Source organism: Muntiacus reevesi, chromosome 20 (genome assembly GCF_963930625.1).
Source record: "Muntiacus reevesi chromosome 20, mMunRee1.1, whole genome shotgun sequence".
In the NCBI taxonomy this organism is placed as follows: domain Eukaryota; kingdom Metazoa; phylum Chordata; class Mammalia; order Artiodactyla; family Cervidae; genus Muntiacus; species Muntiacus reevesi.
In genome coordinates this window covers 32,608,030-32,629,199 of record NC_089268.1, presented here as the reverse complement: position 1 = coordinate 32,629,199, position 21,170 = coordinate 32,608,030, and the positions used below count along the sequence as shown (strand labels likewise).

General features: G+C 43.1%; 1 protein-coding gene across 2 annotated transcripts; it reads left to right on the top strand.

Moving 5' to 3' along the window:
• The first annotated feature begins 540 nt into the window (after positions 1-540).
• On the top strand, positions 541-15,528 carry TRIM38 (tripartite motif containing 38). 2 transcript variants are annotated; one of them, XM_065913388.1, is made up of 8 exons: positions 541-726; positions 956-991; positions 2,167-2,698; positions 5,727-5,822; positions 7,621-7,851; positions 8,831-8,853; positions 8,949-9,061; positions 14,851-15,528. In XM_065913388.1, exons 3-8 carry the CDS (start codon positions 2,312-2,314, stop codon positions 15,366-15,368), a joined length of 1,368 nt encoding a protein of 455 aa, XP_065769460.1. In that variant the 5' UTR covers positions 541-726; positions 956-991; positions 2,167-2,311; the 3' UTR covers positions 15,369-15,528. The 2 variants fall into 2 exon arrangements, with proteins under 2 accessions (XP_065769460.1, XP_065769461.1); XM_065913389.1 differs by lacking the exon at positions 956-991.
• Positions 15,529-21,170: the final 5,642 nt, after the last annotated feature.

The following is a 21,170-nucleotide window of genomic DNA, read 5'->3' as shown; positions in this document are numbered from 1 at the left end:
CCATTTGTTGTTTCTGGTGTCTGACTGACTACTGATAAGTATTTGAATCTTGTGGAGGGACACTGAGGAGGAAAATGAGACACAGCATCAGGACAGAGAAGAATGGGAGACTGACTTGAGCAAATTCTCTGACACCAGTGAGCTTTATTATTGTACTGCCCCTTTTTTCACCACACTCTTCGGAGCAGTTATAAAACAACAAGTGACTAAAAATGGTAAAACATAACATCAGCCAGGATGGCTTATAAACCCCAAGGGGGTTAGTGGCAACAGTAGAAAGATTTCAAGTCAGGGTCTCTAAACTCTGCAGACTTTGGACTTTTAAATCCTCTGTGGTGGGGTTACAAAAGAGTTTTACTGAATTATTAATTTGTTCCTTCTTTTTATCTCTGTAAAAGAAAAATATTTTTCCTACCATCTCCCCTCCCTTTCAGTACAAGCTGAGTGCCAAAGATACGGGCCATTTCACCAGTTTCCACCCCGGATCTTATAGAGCCCCGCCTTCTGAAATAGTTTCACTTTTGTATGTAGTTAACTTCCTCACCCAGACCTCAGGAACGGGCAGCTACCAGTTCCACCCCGGATCTTATAGAGCCCCGCCTTCTGAAATAGTTTCACTTTGGTGTGTAGTTAACTTCCTCACCCAGACCTCAGGAACCGGCAGCTGTGGAGGGAACTGGCAGCGAATATGTGACTGTCTGCTGTGTGGAGAAGGGAGTGGAAAAGGTCAGACCCATGTTTTCTCCACGGAGGGATAGGAGACGTGTGTTGGAGGAGGAGGATGGGGGAGGCTGGGTGCGTAAGAGTGTGGGCTTATGGGTGTGTGTGTGTTGATGGGCGGCGGGATGGGAGAGTCAGAGGGGCGTTGTTTCCTGATAACAGTTGCTGGAACTCTGAAAATAGCCAGGCCTTTGCTTCATGGCTCTCACACCCGGTCTGCTTTCTTTTTCGCCAGACTCCATGTCAAATCTCTGAAGATACAGAATGTGAGGTGAGTGAAGGTCCAGGTCAGGCACCCTGGGGCCCCAGAGGAGGGGAAGTCCTTCTCCCCCCAGGAGCACAGCACCAGTGGCAGAGAGGAGCCTAGTTTTTTGCTTGGGGGAGATAAACAGCCAAAGAACAGAAATCTCCAGGACAAATTCTCTTTGGATCCAAGAGACTGGTCCTGGTTACTAGAGGGACATAGCCTGTCCAGTAACTTTAGTTGAATCCTTGCTTTTGATTCTGGCCCTGTCAGTTCAAAGGAAAGGCCACTCTCAACTTCCTTCATCCTCTGCTGCCCTCCCTGACAAACTCCCAGGAATGGGGAAGCAGGGGTCTAAGCTGTGGGTGAGACTCCTTTTGTCTATTGGTTGTCAGGTCCCTAGGGGTTAAGCCCTCAGGGTTGAGAGGCCCTGCCTTCTCATCTGCTTCTCACCTTCCCCTATCCTGGATTCTGCAAACTCCCTGTGTTCCAGTCACTCTGAACTTCTGAGAGACAAGTCCTGCCTGGGGAAGACAGTCACCTCCCTAGCTGTCAAGGAGTTCTGCTCCCCTTCTCTTCCCAGCTCTCTTTCCAATTCTCTTTTTCTCAGGTCAGGGAGGGGGAAAAAGAACTTGCTTTCTTTACTTGTTCTTCTGGTTCTCTTTTTTACTTTCATTATCATCCAGTTAGGTTTCCACTAGGGACTTTATTATGGTGTCTTTTGTTCTTTGTGGGTTAGGAGTGAGGGTTTAATTAGAGTCGAATTTGATTGTCTCAATCAAATCTTTAATAGACCACCTCTTTACCTAAGTGTTACTACAAGTTACAAAGAAACAATTCTGGTACTAATTATTCTTGATGTTCATTAGAGGGGGAAAGACTTTAGCAGTCCCTCACTGAGTTCTCGCTCTTGCTGCAGCTTTGGTTGAGGAAATCAGTCTGGTTTCTCTCCCTCTGTCAGTGAAAACTTTTCACAATGATGGAATGTTCTCTATCTGGGCTTTCATATGGACTTTCATATAGCCACCAATCACCTGCAGCTATTAAGCAATTTAAATATGGCTAAGAGGTGTGAGAAACAGAATTTTAAATTCTATTTAATTGTAATTAAAGGGGCCACATGTAATAGTCACGATCATATTCCACAACACAGCTACATTTGATGCATCTTCTAAATTCCAACCTATTTCTTCTCTCTCTAGAGAAGACTCCATGACCTGTTGAAACCAGTGGCAACCAGTGCATTGGACAGAGACTCAGGAGAGGTAAAGTTCCATCACTGTGGGAAAATTCTAATCACTTCATCTCTGGCTCTGGATTCAATATTGGAGCTTTTCAGGAAAAGCCATGGCCTCAAAGAAGATGAGGGAGGAAGCCACCTGCTCCATCTGCCTGCACCTGATGACTAATGCAGTGAGCATCAACTGTGGACACAGCTACTGCCACGCGTGCATAGTGAGCTGCTGCCAGATGCAACCATGGCAGAATACATTCTGCTGTCCCCAGTGTCGAGCACCATTCAACATGGCGAGCCTCCGACCCAACAAGCAGCTGGGAAATCTCATTGAAGTCATCAAGGAGATGGACCAGGAAATGTCATGTGAGGAACATGGAGAGAAGCTCCACCTGTTCTGTGAAGACGAGGGCCAGCTCATCTGCTGGCTCTGTGATCGTGGACCACAGCACAAAGGGCATGCCACAGCTCTGGTGGAAGAAGCATGCCAAGGCTATAAGGTGAGTGGTGGCTCACAGGGCTTCGGCGAGTACTTGGCCTCATGTTGCTCCCTGAGACCTGAGATTTACTTGGCCTGAAACCCAAGACTAGGATCCTGAGATATAGCTTACATCATGTCATTCTTCTGAAAAGTAGAAGGATGGGTCCTCACTAAATCAAGTCCCAAAGGTCACTTTTGTCCCTATCCTTTCTGGCTCTGATGAACTCCTCCCTGCGTTAGAATGCCATGTGCTCCAGTGCACAACTGCATGTTTTATTGCTTCATACCATGTGTGTGATTTGAGAAACAACAATGTGCAAGACCACGGGATAGAGTCTGAAAACACAGGGGTCAAAGACACACCACCTTTTAGGTATCTTACAGTCTAATAGGAAAGACAAATCAGCAAAAAGGCTGCCTGGAATCCCCTGGTTTGGATAGTGGAGCAGAGCACTAAGGGGTGTGGAGTAGTAACTGAGGAATCTTCCCAAGAATGATTCTTGAAGAGTACATAAAAATTAACCAAATATATTAATAGAAGTATGGAGAAGGGAGAGGACATTCTAGACAGAGGGGACCACATGTGCAAAGGCACAGCAATGGGAGCATACCTGACTTGCTGTGACTAGGCCAGGGGGGTGTGCAGGGGAGGCAAGTGATGTTATGGGAATGAAAATCAGGTCTGCATCCTAGCCCAGAGTAGTCCTGGCCATGAGGGGATTTTCATTTGCAGAGTGAAGGATCAGCTTAACAATGAAAAGAACATTCTTGTACTGATACAATGAAAGGAATACTAAGTAGTAAAATTCAGATTATTCCTGTGAGAAGTGGGAAGAGATCAGTTCTAAGTCAGATTTAGGAAAGAGTGAGAGAGGAAGGATTTGGAAGTGATTGGTCATCAAGGATAAAGCAGAGTGTGAGGTTTTGAGCAACTCCTGAGTTTCCCACTCAAAAGCATATACTCACTCAAAATACAGTACTAATGTATAAAACAGACAGCTAGCAAGAAGGTGCTATATAGCAGAGGGAGCTCAGCTCTGTGCTCTGTGATGATGACCTAGATAGGTGGAATGGAGGGGGTGGGGGGCGGTGGGAGGGATGCTCAAGAAGGAGAGGATGCATATATACAAATGACTGATTCATGATTTTGTACAGCAGAAACTGACAACATTGTAAAGCAATTATATTCCAATAAAAAGACAAAACCATTTTTTAAAAATCATGTAGAGGAAGGCTGACCTTTCCTATCATGGAACCTAGTGGGCATAGTCCTGCTGCCTTATTCCTTCTCTGTCCTGCCTGCTGCTGCTACTGCTGCTAAGTCGCTTCAGTCGTGTCCGACTCTGTGTGATCCCATAGATGGCAACCCACCAGGCTCCCCCATCCCTGGGATTCTCCAGGCAAGAACACTGGAATGGGTTGCCATTTCCTTCTCCAACTCGTGAAACTGAAAAGTGAAAGTGAAGTCGCTCAGTCATGTCCGACTCGCAGCGACCCCATGGACTGCAGCCTACCAGGCTCCTCTGTCCATGGGATTTTCTAGGCAAGAGTACTGTCCTGCCTAGATTTGAGAAGATTGTTGTCCTCAGTGTGAGCTCCTTGAACCCCCCTTCCATGAATTGGAGTTGATCATCTATTAAGGTTCTGAGTCCTCCAACTGTATATGCCAATACTGACCACCACTCAGCACATGGCAGCTCTTCCTTAAACTCCATGGAGCAGTTAATTGCTGTAATGGGGATATTCCCATTGGAATTATTTTCCCACCAAGTAGTAAAAGAAGCACCATGGGGTGATGGTTCTAAGCCTAGAGAGTCAGACTGCTTAGTTTGAAATCTTAGTTCAGCTACTTATTAGATGGGTGGCTTTGAGCAAGTTATTTAATGTCTTCATGCCCTGGTTTCCCTACCTGTGAATGGGGATAAGAGTAGTTCCCTTCCTCCCCAACATACATGCTCAGGAGGTTGTTATAAGGCTTAAGGACGTAATACATGTAAAGCTTAGAATAGCATTTGGCACATAGCAACTGCAATACTGACTTGCTAACAAGTTCTGCAGAGCCCTTTGTTCACAGCACAAAAGAATTAATGAGTATACTTACTGGGTTTAGGACAGGAGCCGATTCTTTTAGTATTGATCACAGCTAGCAATTTGATTTAGCTTAAACTTGCTTTCCATGAAAATGTGAGACACTGTTTTGAAAAATAACCTAAAAGCTTGATATGGATACTAAGTCGCTTTAAAATGGTTTCATGATACCATTTTTCAACAGGCCTCAGAGCCCTCCTCCTCCATTAACTGTTTCTAATAACTTTGGCTGGCAGCCTGATCTTTCCTTCTTGACTCACCATAATACATACAAAGTACCCTGTGTGCCAAACACTCTGGCATTGGTTCTGTTTGGGTCAGTACATTATTAAATAAAATATTTTTAGGTGATTATTATCTTGTTTTATGTGCATCATTTCCCCGGCAAGACTGTTAGTGGTAGTGGATATAGCTCAGACTCAGGGTCAACAGATGAACTGAAATCACAATCCAACCACCCACCAGTTACAGCATTTTGAGGAAGTTATTTATCCCCTTTCTAAGCCTGTTTCTGCAGCATAGAAATGATGTTAAAAATCCTACTAACTTCTCAGGATTGCCAAGGGAATCAAATATGTTACTGCATATACAACCCTTGGGCTTCCCTGATGGCTCAGTGGTAAAGAATCTGCCTGCCAATGTAGGAGATGCAGTTTGATCTTTGGGTTGGGAAGTTCCCCCGGAGAAGGAAATGGTAACCAACTCCAGTAATCTCGCCTGGGAACTCCCTTGGAGAGAGGAGCCTGGCAGGCTACAGTCCATGGGGTCGCAAAGAATGGGACATGACTTAGTGACTGAACAACAACAGCAAAACACAGTCCTTAGCATGCTTCCTGGCAAGTGTGAGGACTCAATACATATTCAGTTTTATTCTAGTAGTCTTGGAGGGCTGGGCTGCCCCTTAGGTGGCTAATGAAAGAAATGTTGAATAAACTTTATTCACTCAATTTTTCCTTCAGGAAAAGCTCCAGCAAGCTGTGACAAAATTGAGGCAACTTCAAGAGGGATGTATGAACCTGCAGACGTTCACGGCAGAGCAAATAACCAAATGGAATGTAAGAGTTTGGGCTTACTGATCTCAGGCTATTTTCCATCCTAGAGCTCAGATATAGAGGGTGATTGGGCAAAATATAGTGAAAGCTTATTGTCACTAAACCAGACCAAATAGACAAAATCCAAAGAGAAACCACTGGTTTTATGCCCCTCGTTGTCTAAAATCTATGAGAATTTATCTCCAACCCTGTCAACCTTTCAGTAGTAGTTGACTAGAATTCTGAAACCTCAGTCAGGAGAAGCAGAACTGGTATGCCTGTTTACCTAGAGTCATTCTTCACTGAGTTTCAGTTCTTAATATGTCAAAGTACCTTCTTGATTTGAAGGCCTTATCAACCTGATTGCCGTGGCACACATACTGCCGTACAGGGCACGTGTACCACAGTACAGGGTGTGGCTCTCAGCCTTACAAGTTCAGAAATCAACCTTTGTGACTGCTAAGAAAACAGAATCACTCCAGGTGAGATTCGTATTACTGAAGCTCATGAAGCTGATGAAGGAAATCTACTTGGATTATAAGGAAGATCCAAGTGCTCCAAGAACCTACACACTTATTACTGCAGACTCTCAGGTCTATAAGACTATTTTCATGACTGACCAGCCTCCCCCTGATCAGAGATGCATTGCTTTACAGAATATTTGTGTAATTCATCAACTTGCAGACAAATCCCACATGCCAGTGAGACATTTTGCCTCTTTCAGAGGTCTCATCCAACCTTCCAACCTCTCTGCTCCAATCCTTTAGGTATGGTTGTTAAACCTTACCTCTCTCATTTCTGGGATCTTAGGTAGTGGGGAGGATCTTGATTACAACTAATATATAAACGGAAACCCCATCAATGACCCTTCAACCACAACATCACAGCCATCAAAACACTGTATGAATTGAGAAATCATCCATGGAGATTGCAATTCTTCTCTCACCAAATGAAAGCTGAGTCTGACAAGCTGTATCATTTGGTTTCTGTCGCTCTTACACATAAGGTTGAGTACATGGACCCGGGTTGATGGATAACTATTTCATAGTTAACTATGACAAAAGTCTGCTACCCAGACCTCCCACTGCTGAGAATAATGGACTCTCCTGTTAGCTTGGATGCCTTAAAGTCCAGCCTTGGTGATGTTCACTGTAAGCTTTTGTTTCAAGAAATCCTCTCAGACTCAGAGCTACCTTCTTACATCTCAAATAAAAACTCATTTTTATCTTTTTAACTTTAAAAAATTTTTGACCTTGGGTTTAGTCCCACGATTAAATTATTTATCACTCCTGCCCATCTCTTTTGCATGTTGGTTGAATAAGGAAATAGGGTGATTCTAGAGAATTGTGATAACCTCTCCCACATCTGAGTATCTGCCTTCCAGGCATGACTCTACAGTGGGACAATTTTCCAGCTTGAATCAGTCATGGGAAAATAATCTTATGGTAGCTGAGCAAACTTACTTTTGTGTGTGTATGTGTTAAAATATACATAACAAAATGTACTGTTTAACTATTTGTATGTGTACAGTTCCATTCCTTCCTCCTCCCAACTCCTGGTAACCACTACTCTACTTTCTGTCTCTATGAATTTGACTACTTTAAGTATCTCATATAAGTGGAATCATAAAATATTTGCTCTTTGTTTCTGGCTTATTTCACTTAGTATAACGTCTTTAAGATTCATTCATGTTGTAGCATGTATCAGAATGCCATTCCTTTTTAAGACTGAATAGTATTGCAGTGTGTCTATATATTGCATATTGTTTATCAGTTCATCCATCAATGGGCATTTGGTTTGTTTCCACTTTTCCTGACTCAAGGAGAAGATAGAGGCTCAGAAACAAAAAATCCAGTCTGACTTTAAGACTCTCCAGAGCTTCCTTCATGAGGAAGAGAAATCTTATCTATGGAAACTGGAGGAAGAAAAAGAGCAAACTCTGAGGAGACTGAGGGACAATAAGGCCAAACTTGAACAGAAGAACCATGAACTCCAGAACCACATCCTGGAACTAGAGAATAAATGTCAGGGCTCAGCCCAGAAATTGCTTCAGGTAAGACTATGCACTTGGAGAAAGGAGGGAAGGTATTTGTTTTTGACCTTTTAGCAGGAGAATGGTGAGGAACCATGGGAAGCTTGGTGAGGCTTGCCTGTTCACTCAAAAATGGCACATTAGTATAGGGAATTTAAAGTAATGTTCCTTTTAGATACACGTCAATGTTTGCAGGTGGCCCCCACCAGTCCATAGAGTGCCTTTAGGTGAATTAGAAATAATATGGCTATGGTGGGTTCCTTGGCCAAATGGAACCATGGGACAACTTTGGCTACCATTTGTTTCTGTACCATGTTTACACAGCTCTGACTGTGAGAGTGTCTTCTGAAATACCCCTTCAGATGACTGATGGGTGACAAAGTGGGGCAGTCAAAATGAGTGATAACTTTCTCCTTGATTTGCTTGTAGAGCCCTCCAGAGCTCTTTTGGATGCAGCCCATTAATAAACTAAACTATGATTGTAGCTGTTTTTTTCCTGTTCCTACTAACAGAACTAGGGGTCACACTGTAAGGATGAGAATATAGTTTGATGCCCCACCACCATATGATACCTGCTGCTACCACCATAGTGGCCCAGTCTCAGGGCCTTAAGGCTGGGTTCACCCTTTTGGACCTTTGCAATAAGTGTCTCTAACACAGGCTCACTCTGAAGGAAATGAGGTCACTGAAAGCAAATCTTTCCAGAGGGAGCATGGGGCAAAGCTCCTGGCCTTCTTCCACATCACAGGGAGACATGATTGTAGACACTGCAGCTCCCCACAGAGCTCAGCAAGGAAGGTAACAGATAAACACCCTGATATGCTGACTATCCCATGGGGCCAGGATGGAAACCATCGTCTCTGGGTGTTCATCAATATCTAAGGCCAGGATTAGCTTTTTATTTCTTTGGAAGGAGTGTTTACAGAGAACAGTCTCACATGCCAAGTCCCATGAAATATTGATGTTCCCACACTTATCTTTTGTCTTTCTTTCTTCATAGGATGTGAAAGATACTTTGAGCAGGTGAGTCCTATATGAGTTCAGGAGGGGAAAAGGTGTGGGTATACAGAGCTGAATGGAATTTACACTGAAGAAGTCTTGCTTTCTGCTTATTCTAGGAGTTGCGCTGTGAAGCTAGAACAACCAGAGGCCCTCTCTTTGGACCTTCATACAGTGTGCAATGTTTCGGAGCTTTACTTTGATGTAAAGAAAATGTTAAGGAGACATCAAGGTATGTGAAGAAGCCCTAAATCCTACAGATAGACGGGACCTTAAGTGGTAATGAAGTTTATCACCTGTCCCCAGGTAGGCTCGCAGCCAGAGGGGTCATTCAGATATCTTTAGTGTAGCTGTCACTCTCTCTTGTTAGTTTTCTCCAGTGCTTAGACAGGGACATGGGATACTGGTTATCTGTGCAGACCCACTTGGGTCCTTTGCTTAGGGTCTCACAAGGCTGCAGCTGAGGCGTTGACCTGGCTGTGTTCTTATCTGGAAGCTAGACTGGGAAAGAATCCTCTTACAAGCTCACTCAGGTTGTTGGCAGAATTTATTTCTTTTGGGTTTGGCACTTAGGGCTCTGGCTTGTTGCTGACTGCTGGCTGGAGGCTGCCTTGGATTCTAGAAGCCACCCTTCAGCTGCTTGCACTTGGGCCTCCTACCTCGGCTAATTATTTCTTCAGAATAAGCGAGAGAGAGAGAGAGAGAGAGAGAGAGAGAGAGAGAGAGAGAGAGACTGAAAGTCCCTAGAGCAAGTCTACCAGAAAGAAAGAGGCTCATAGAGTGAAATATAGTCACATCTCATTATTATTGCCATAGTCTACTGGTCAGAAAAAAATTCACAGGTCCTGCCCACAATCAAAGGGAAGGAATTCCATAAGAGTATGAACACTAATGAGGGTAATGAAACTATGAACCATGCCATCTAGGGCCACCCAAGATGGACGGATCATGGTGGAGAGTTCTGACAAAACATGGTCCACTGGAGAAAGGAATGGCAAACCACTTCAGTATTCTTACCTTGAGGACCTCATGGACAATATGAAAAGGCAAAAAGGCAAAAAATATGAACTCCCCAGGTCAGTAGGTGCCCAATATGCTACTGGAGATCAGTGGGGGGAAAAATTCCAGAAAGAATGAAGAGATGGAGCCAAAGCAAAAACAACACCCAGCTGTGGATGTGACTGGTGATGGAAGTAAAGTCCAATGCTGTAAAGAGCAATATGGCATAGTAACCTGGAATGTTAGGTCCATGAATCAAGGCAAATTGGAAGTGGTCAAATAAGAGATGGCAAAAGTGAACACTGACACTTTAGGAAACAGCAAACTAAAACAGAGTGGAATAGGTGAATTTAACTCAGATGACCATTATATCTACTACTGTGGGCAAGAATTCCTTAGAAGAAATGGAGCAGCCATCATAGTCAACAAAAGAGTCTGAAATGCAGTACTCAGATGCAGTCTCAAAAATGACAAAATGATCTGTTTGTTTCCAAGGCAAACCATTCAATATCACAGTAATCTAAGTCTATGCCTTGACCAGTAATGCTGAAGAAATTGAAGTTGAACAGTTCTATGAAGATTTACAAGACCTTCTAGAACTAACACCCCAAAAAGATGTCCTTTTCATTACAGGGGACTGGAATGCAAAAGTAGGAAGTCAAGAAATACCTGGAGTAGCAGGCAAATTTGGCCTTGGAGTACAGAATGAAGCAGGGCAAAGGCTAATAGAGTTCTGCCAAGAGAATGCACTGGTCATAGCAAATACCCTCTTCCAAAAATACAAGAGAAGACTCTACACATGGATGAATATAGAAATCAGATTGATTATATTCTTTGAGCCAAAGATGGAGAAGCTCTATACAGTCAGCAAAAATAAGACTGGGAGCTGGCTGTAGCTCAGATCATGAACTCCTTAGTGCCAAATTCAGACTTAAATTGGAAAAAGTAGGGAAAACCACTAGACAATTTAGGTATGACCTAAATCAAATCCCTAATGATTATACAGTGGAAGTGACAGATAGATTCAAGGGATTAGATCTGATAGACAGAGTGTCTGAAGAACTATGGATGGAGTTTCACGACATTGTACAGAGGCAGTGATCAAGACCATCCCCAAGAAAAAGAAATTCAAAAAGGCAAAATGGTTGTCTCAGGAGGCCTTACAAATAGCTGTGAAAAGAAGAGAAGCGAAAGGCAAAGGAGAATAGGAAAAATATACCCATTTGAATGCAGAGTTCCAAAGAATAGCAAGGAGAGATAAGAAAGCCTTCCTCAGTGATCAATGCAAAGAAATAGAGGAAAACAACAGAACAGGAAAGACTAGAGACTCTTCAAAGAAAACTAGAAATACCAAGGGAACATTTCATGCAAAGATGGGCTCAATAAAGGACAGAAATGGTATGGACCTAACAGAAGCAGAAGATATTAAGAAGAGGTGGCAAGAATACACAGAAGGATTATACAAAAAAGATCTTCATGACCCAGATAATCATGACAGTGTGATCGCTCACCTAGAGCCAGACATCCTGGAATGTGAAGTCAAGTGGGCCTTAGGAAGCATCACTACGAACAAAGCTAGTGGAGGTGATGGAATTCCAGTTGAGCTATTTCAAATCCAGAAGATGATGCTGTGAAAGTGCCACACTCAATATGCCAGTAAATTTGGAAAACTCAGCAGTGGCCACAGGACTAGAAAAGGTCAGTTTTCATTCCAAGCCCAAAGAAAGGCAATGCCAAAGAATGCACAACTGCACTCATCTCACACACTAGCAAAGTAATGCTCAAAATTCTCCAAGCCTGGCTTCAACAAGACATGAACCGTGAACTTCCAGATGTTCAAGCTGGATTTAGCAAAGGCAGAGGAACAAGAGATCAAATTGCCAACATCCGCTAGATCATCAAAAAAGCAAGAGAGAAAAAAAAAAAATAAAAGCAAGAGAGTTCCAGAAAAATATCTACTTTTGCTTTATTGACTATGCCGAAGACTTTGTGTGGGTCACAACAAACTGGAAAATTAGAGATGGGAATACCAGACCACCTGACCTGCCTCCTGAGAAATCTGTATGCAGGTCAAGAACAGTTAGAACTGGACATGGAACAACAGACTGGTTCCAAATTGGGAAAGGAGTACTTCAAAGCTGTATATTGTCACCCTGTTTATTTAACTTATATGCAGAGTACATCATGAGAAATGCTGGACTGGATGAAGCACAAGCTGGAATCAAGGTTGCTGGGAGAAATATCAATAACCTCAGATATGCAGATAACTCCACCCTTATGGCAGAAAGTGAAGAACTAAGGAGCCTCTTGATGAAAGTGAAAGAGGAGAGTGAAAAAGTTGGCTTAAAACTCAACATTCAGAAAACCAAGATCATGGCATCTGGTCCCATCACTTCATGGCAAATAGATAGGGAAACAGTGGAAATAGTGACAGACTCTTTTTTGGGCTCCAAAATCACCGCAGATGGTGACTGCAGCCATGAAATTGAAAGACACTTGCTCCTTGGAAGAAAATTTATAACCACCCTAGAGAGCATATTAAAAAGCAGAGACATTACTTTGCCAACAAAGTTCTGTCTAGTCAAAGCTATGGTTTTTCCAGTAGTCATTTATGGATATGAAAGTTGGACTATAAAGAAAGCTGAGCGCCGAAGAATTGATGCTTTTTAACCGTGGTGTTGGAGAAAATTCTTGAGAGTCCCTTGGACAGCAAGGAGATTCAACCAGTCCGTCCTAAAGAAAATCAGTCCTGAATATTCATTGGAAGGACCGATGCTGAAGCTGAAACTCCAATACTTTGGCCACCTGATGCAAAGAATTGACTCCTTGGAAAAGACCCTAATGCTGGGAAAAGTTGAAGGCAGGAGGAGAAGGGGACGACAAAGAATGAGATGGTTGGATGGCATTACCGACTAAATGGGCATGAGTTTGAGTAAAATCCAGGAGTTGGTGATGGACAGGGAGACCTGGCATGCTGCAGTCCATGGGGTCAAAAAGAATCAGACACGACTGAGCAACTGAACTGAACTGAACAGATGAACACTAAGAGGCAGAATCATGGAAGGCTCCCTTAGTGTCTGAGTGACATCAAGATGAAACCTGAACTGAACTGAAATGAATTTAAACTCCCTATTTATCCTGCTTAGTTTGAAAGTCTGTTTTACTGCAGATATATTGATGCATTAGATTACAAGACACTGCCTTAGACTCTGAAAAGTGAAAGTGAAGGTCACGCAGTCGTGTCCAACTCTGGAGACCCCATAGACTATACAGCTCATGGAATTCTTCAGGCCAGAATACTGGAGTGGGTAGCCTTTCCCTTCTCCAGGGGATCTTCCCAAGCCAGGGATCGAACCCAGGTCTCATGCATTGTGGGAGGATTCTTTACCAGCTGAGCCACAGGAAAGCCCAAGAATACTGGAATGGGTAGCCTATCCCTTCTCCAGGGGATCTTCCCAACCTAGGAACTGAACTGTGGCCTCCTGCAGTGCAGGCGGACTCTTTACCAACTGAGCTATGAGGGAAGCCCACCTTAGACCCTACCAGGGGTCTAATTAGAGCATCTGTATTTCTTGCCTTTATAACATCAAAAATATTCTGAATTTCAAAACCCATTTGGCCCCAGGGGTTTCCGATAAGGATAATGAACCCATATTCAGTTCCCCTTCAATTTATCAAGACAAACAACAGTAACAACCACTACCAAGGTCTGTGATTGATTTCCAAAGAGCTCAGTAATCAACCATCTTTCAGGTGATTTACTAACCTGTAAAAGTTTGATTTTCTCAGTTTGGTTTTCCTGGATCATTCCGGGAATATTAATTGAAGCCCCAAACTTTGTGAGTCTGGCTTATGATAAAGACTCACTGAACAGAGTTAATAAAGGGATGTTTACAAAGATAAGGATTTTAGTGCTAACAAGGAACAGTGAAGCAACCCAAAGCTAGGAATACGGAGGAAGTCATCACTTTCCCAGGGTTTCAGTAGCAGATAGAGGGAGCTGTAGCTAAAGGAGAGTGTGACCAAACACAGACCCTCCAAATCAGCCAGTAGGGAGGGACTTGGGGTACTAAATACTTCTAATTCTGCTTCTTTTTGCCCTACGGTCTCCTCTAGTCCTTTCCACTGGCTTAACCAAACAGTAGTCAGAGGGAAGGGAGCCTTGTTGAGGTGTCCAGACGGGTTACCCTTCCTGGACATGGAGCAGGCTGGAGAAAGGTAGAGAGTGATCTGGAGGAGCAAAGGGAGAACATCCAGCACAGGAAGTTTTTCCTAATACTTGATTTCCTTTATTACCACAATCCAACTGATCAGTGTTTAACCCAGTAACATAGTAGTTCTTAACTCTCTTGCTGTAACACCCCACTACCACTTTTCATTTTTAAAATTGCACTGCTGGTCAGTATCACAGTTTAGTTTATCATACCTTTTTCTGTCTTACTTGACTCTAGTCAGGTATATTACTCTGTATAATCCCTATAGAATATTACCTGAAACAAGACAGAAGAGCTGAGGTGTATGTCCTAAAGCCTGGGTAAAATTCTGGGATTTCCAATAACAAGTTATGACATCAGTTGTATCATTTTCCTTCTCTGATCCTCAGTGTAAATGGTAATTAAGTAGAGATGAGGAAGGGCTCATTTATGCTTCAATATTCCATGATTCCTAGAAGTCCTCCAAGAGAGAGGAAGGACTTTGTAGAGGAAGTTAATCAAGTTAACTATGGTTAGTCCTACTCCTTGGCTTCTCTGAGTGACTAAGATGGTGATGATGTTGAAGAAGATGATGATGTTATCATTATTATTACTGCCACTTATTGGGCACTTATCTTGGTGACAGATATGATGATTTCCACTTTATATTTAACAAAACTGAGGCTTAGAAAATGAACTGCCTAAGCTCATGACTGCCTAACTTACTAAGTTAGTAAGAAACCATGCTTGGATCTGAACACAGGCTGGTTTTATTTAAAATAAACTGTGCTCTCAGCTACAAAAATCATGTCCTTATTTTTGTTTGCAGTCAGCGTGACTCTGGATCCAGATACAGCTCATTATGAACTAATTCTGTCTGAGGATGGGAGACAAGTGACTCGTGGATGCCCTCAGGAGAAGCTTGATAATTCTAGGAGATTTAGTGCCTTGCCCTGTATCCTGGGCTGTGAAGGCTTCATTTCAGGGAAACATTACTTTGAAGTAGATGTGGGAGAAGGAACTGGGTGGGATTTAGGAGTCTGTATGGAAAATGTTCAGAGGGACACTGTCATGCTGCCGACGCCTCAGTCTGGATTCTGGGCCATCAGACGGTGCAAGGAAGGCTATGTAGCGCTTACTTATCCCCTAACTTCCATTCAACTGACAGAGCAGCCCCTGGTTGTGGGGATTTTTCTGGACTTCGAGGCTGGAGTTGTGTCCTTTTACAATATGGCCACTGGCTCTCACATCTTCACCTTCCCAAAGGCCTCCTTCTCTGACACTCTCCGGCCCTATTTCCAGGTCTATCAGTATTCTCCTTTGTTCCTGCCTCCCCCAGATGAGTAAGGGACAGACCAAAGTCTCCTCCTTGGTTTAACTAGTATACAGAATATAATCTAAATCTCATGAGGACAGAAATGTAGTCTCTTTTCTTCACTGCTATTTCCCTGTACCTAGAACAGTGCTGGACTTTTTGTGCATAGTTAATAAATTTGCATTGAATAAATGGTTATAATGACTATAAAAATACCCCAAAGGGTCACACTGAACTGGGGGAAAGCAAGATAATAGCAATGATTTTGCTTTGTCCTCTCCATCCCTCTTCAATGGGTTCAGAGCTTTGATTTCCAGAGTAGAGTACTTTTTTTCAGAGAAAATTCTATATCCTTAAACACTTATATTGCTAAACAAGAAAAAATGATGATAAAATAAACATTAAAGTAAATAAGTTTAATTAACAAAATAGATATTTGGAAACTATAAGAATAATAAAGATAAAACTAGAAGTTGATTTTGATGCTGGCAAGTTATAGAAAGAAAAATAAGTCCTACTAGTCCTTTCAGGTTAAGAATGCCACTATGTTAGATAAACCATTGGCTGCTCTACTCAAAAGGAGAATACATAAAAAATAGAAACATGAAAGGGCACATACTAGAATAATAATTTTGAGAGCAATTTGAAGAATTATGTGCAAATAGAATTGAAAATCTTAATTAAATGACTTTTTCAAAAGAAACTAAATGACCTAACTGACTCAAGAAGGGGAAAGAAAAGCTAAACAGACTAATACATAAAAATGTAATTCAGAAAGTTACAGAATTCCGATTAATATTCAGGAAAAAAAGCAAAACAAAGAGCAGATGGTTTTATGGTTGCATTTTTTCTAAAGATAGCAACTCATTGTGCCCCTGAAGATTCAGTTAAGTTCTATAGAATAGAAAACGCAAATGGACAGTGGCTGAAACAAGTTCTCTCTCTCATGAAGAAGCAGTCCAGATGTGGAACTACAGGAAATCCAGTCTAGGGCTGGTATAGCAACCCCAAGAAATTGCCAAGCCTTCCAACAACCCTCGCACTATTCCGAGGGTCCAAGGCAGTTTCTAAAGCTCCAGCCATCACACCTGCATTCCAAGCTTTAAGATGGAAAGAGAGACACAGAACTAGAGCAAAGGGCATGCATTGAAGAGCTATCTTTTGCTACCTACCCTACAACCTTCTGCTTTAATGTGATTAGCCAGAACTTGTCCAAAGCCACCTTCCTCCTTGTCCACCTTGGTGAGGCAGTAATGAACTTGGGCAACTTAGCTCCACCTTGTTAGAATTCTGAGCAAGATTCATCAGAGAGCTACAGGGAATGTGAATCCCATACCCACCCAACCCAATGTCTTACGTCAGTCTGGAAAACCCTCTCATAGTAGGCAGAATCTGTGGGCAGCATTTGGTACATATTTAGCCAAGAAACAAAAGAAGAGATATCCTCTGGTGCCCCTTTCTCATACCTTTTTGATACCCCATGCCCTGTAATTGTGTGAGGTGTTAGGTACGTGAAGTGTATGTGGTGCTGCAGCAGAAGACCAGAGACACAGGAAAGAGCAGGAGTAACAGGATAGCAACTGAGAGAAGTAGAGAAACATAAATAGTCCAGATAAAGCAGTGTCTGTTCTCAGGTAAAGTTCAAATTCCTCACAATGGCCTAGAAGGCAAATTCTGGCCCACAGACCTTGCCTTCCTGGATTAATAGTCTGCTCTTCCACTTCTCACCTTTCATATACAGTAACCTTCTCTTTGGTCCTAGATAATGGCAAGGTCATTCTGGCCCAAGAGCCTTTGAGCATAATATGTTCTAGGATCAGAGTAGTCATTTCCATATCTGCCTTTTCTGAAACTGGGTGAGCTCATTTCAATCACCAGCTTGGCAGACAGGAAGTATTAGGGAATTAACATCCCAGAAGGAAAACTTCAACTGAAGAGGGAATGGTGTGGGTGGATAAAGCTTCACCAAATGAGCTTCAGACAAACAGTTCTGAGACCCCATTACACAGTACCTCAGAGGACATCCAGGAAATGGAAGCAAGCGCTCAAAATGGGAAACAGAGCAGGAATGCACTTGAGACTGCCTTTTCCACCTTCCGTGATACAGCCTCCCTGTTCCAGCACCCTGCATCCTAGTTACCACCTTCTCCTACATCCAGGTCTCAGCTCAACGTTTTAGTGACATGGTACTTCCCTGTGGTCCAGTGGTTAAGACTCCATGCTTACCATTCAGAATTGATCCCTGGTTAGGGAACCAACTTCCATATGCCACAATGAAGAATGCTGCAACGAAAGTTTCCACATGCCACAACAAAGATCCATGTGCCACTATTAAGACCTGGCACAGCCAAATAAATAAATAAATAATAAAAAAATAATTTTTCAGAGACAGCAACCACTGCTACCTCCCCCTCTCTTTTCCTTTTTCAATATATAAATATGGAAACAGCTTTAGATATTAAATGATTAAATTAACAGATATATTGTATGGAATACTGTAAAATACAGTAATAATACTCTTAGTTCTAAGGAATGCACACTCCAAATCACCTTCCCCATATATATGTTTGATCTTGCATTTTTTTTTCCTCGGCTTTTCCCCATGGCATTAAACATTATGTTAAGATGTGGTTTTAAATGACTAGTGATCTGATAATCGCACATACACTCAGTTGTCTCTTGCAATTTAATGTTGAAGTGAACGTCAATGTATGTAAGTAGGTTTTCACTTCTCTTGTTTTACTCGGGTGAATTTTTGAAAGAGAATTTCCGAGTCACAGTATATGAACATTTGTTTAAAATACTACTGATACATTCTTATCTCCCTCCTTCCCTTTCTTCCTCTTCCCCAACCTGCCTCTTATGTTTCCACAACTCTCACTGTCATCAATCAAACCCTCTAAGAGCTGGGAACCTGAAGGGACTTTGATAATGTGGAAAACTATGGGCTGGGGAATCTGACTGGAGAATCTTTCTGAGGAGATGGGAACGAGACTGCTAAGTGAAAACATCACTGGAGCCTAGACCACTTCATTAGCCCTCATTTCTGTTTCCTAATGTAGGAAAGGGAGGGATATAAAAATGGAAAAAATGGAGGGGAGAGGGGGAGAGAATAAGGATTTGGATGTATCTAGGATTTGCTACAGAGCACGGGTTGCTTCTCCTTTGAAGGACAGGCAGAATTGAGACTGTCCTAGAAGACTAATTCATGGCCATTCACTAAGCACGTGCCAATTTTTGATGAGTATCAAACCACCTGAAAACTTAGTTGCTTAAAACGACTACCATTTGTTCACTTACAATTCTGTAGCTCAGCCAGTGGTTCTTGTAGTCAGGGTTAAATTCTGCTGGGTCTTCTCAGGTGTTTCCATCAACTGGAGAGTTGACTGGCATTGGGTGATATGGGATGGCCTCACCTGCAAGTCTGGCAGTTGGCAGGCTCTTGACTTGGGCGCTTTAACCTCCAACAATGAGCTCAGTATCTTTCATAACATAGGAGTTTCAGGGTTGTGAGAGAATCAACACACAACAGGGTTGTGTAAAAGCTGCACTATGCCAGGCTATTTTCAACCATCTGCTTGGGTCACATTTGTTAAATCACTTGGTCAAACCCAGATTCAAGAGACAGAAAAAAATTAACTCCAGTTCTTTTTTTTTAAACTACAGTTCTTGACGGAAGGAGAAGCTACAAAGTCACATTGCAAAAATCAATGGGATAAGACAAATTTAGGAAATTTTTGCAATTTATCCTAAGAAACTTTTCCTAAGAAAAGTCTCAAAATCTAAATTAAGGAGGGACAGAGATACAGAGACACTCTGAGTACAGACCCAGTGCCTGTTTCTTTCCAGAAACAAGATTTATTAGAGCTCTCAGTGCTGTAATTACACTTTCTTCATCCACACAAACAGCCTCAGTGCCTGGGATTCTGTGAGAACTGATCCTCACATCCTTCTCTCTCATCCTTGCCCACTCACACTACCAGCCTGAAGTGGAATCTCTGCACTAGTTTTTTGGGACTCTCAGGGAAGGAAGAAGTGTTTATGCAGCAGCTGGGATTGAAAACGCAGGATGCTCCACACCTAGGCACTTCACCCCAAATAGTCCCTCTTCACCAGGAATAAGGAAGACTAAGTGTTGTTCAAGAAGGTGCTTGATTAGCATATTAATAAGCTTGTGGACCATAGACTATGCTAATCTCTCCTTGAGTTTATCCTGATTTCCCCATTTTTTCCAAGTAAAAATGATCCAATCCGTGAAATTCCAAGAACTAGGCATTGCCTCGACACTCTAATCCACAGGCAGGGCCTCCAATCTTCAAAGCTCCCTCTCCTCCCCATGTCTTTTATCTTAGCCATCTGTCCCTTTTCTCCAAGACCTAAATTCTCTGAGGATGGGACTGGATTTTTTTCTTTTTTAATCTTGATACCACTCCTGAGTTCCTGCTTTAGTTTGCTGGACATCCTGGATCCATTAAAGATATTAGGTAAAGTTTAAAAATAAAATGATCCACCTTCCTAGGGTCCAGTCCAATTTCTGATTTTAATGAACAAGTGACACTACCTCTCTGGGTCTCCATCTCTTCAAGTGTAGTAGTGGGGCAATAATCCCAGGTTGTAGTGAGAAATGCTCAGGCCCAAAGCACTAGCTATACAATAAAATAAACAGGCGTTTTAATTTTTCATATAATGATTGCAAAGCCCTTTCATACTTTTAAGACTTGCTGAAGAGGAATTCTTGGGCCACCTTCACTTAATCTTTGTGACATCCTGGGTAATTCAATTATTTCTCTGGGCCTTCCGCTATTTCAAAAATATTAACTCTGGAGATCGACAAAGAAGAACATTCACTACTATGTGGGGCTCGGCCCACTACTGTATGGGACTCGTAGCACGTCTGTGGTTCTCAACCGTTGAAGCAAATTCCTAGAGATATTTTAAATAACTTAGGGAAGACTGGCCTGCCCCAAATTAAAAAGGGATGTAGATATAACGGAGGGGAGCTCAAGCAGAGGTCTGACATTCTGAAGTTCTGCAGGTAACACGGAAGGGTCTTCTCCCCTGGGGGTGTCGTCAGGCATCACTTCTTTGGCCTTACCAGGCCCGCCACACCCCCAGATGAGCCACAAATGTCTTCACCACTTCCCCTAAATCTAGGGGGCACTCTCATTTCTCTCCAGATGCGGGTCCTGGGAGGAAGGGGTGGGGTTCAAGGTCTCGCCCCAACTCGGGCCATGTGTGTCCCCGTCCGCTAAAGCAGGGCGGGCGGCAGGACCCGTGGGGGTTGCCCTTACGCTGCGGCCTCCCTTTCACATTTTCTGGTGGCCGGCCGCTGTATGGAGTCCAGGACTCCGCGCATTTCGCGAACTGGTGGGGGCTGTTCTGTGAGGCTGAGGGGAGGAGGGGCGTTTAAGTTACATATCCTTTCCCTGCCATTGTCCGTGACGTATTTCAGTAAAGTTCTGAAAAGACAAGGTCACGAGTTTATTTCTTGAAAAGATGTTTTCCAGGTTTTGTTTGTTGGTAAGGACGATCCGTCTTTCCTCATTTGTGATTCTTACACCCGAAATTCGGTTGTTCACGAGACGCGCGCGCAGAGACCAGCAAGCAGGCAGTCGCTGTGAAGATAGTCGCGTCGCTACCGCGACTCCACCACAGACCTAAGAAGAGGAAATCTCGCGAGGCCGGATTCCAGCGTCACCAGCGTAAGAAACGCAGCTCAGAGCCGGGGCCCGCGCGCCGCGTGGGGTCCCAACCTTCGCTCACCGCAGAAGCCCCGCCCACAAAGCTGGCCCCGCCCCGGCCTCCGAGAGTACCGTTACCGCCCCCCCTCCCTC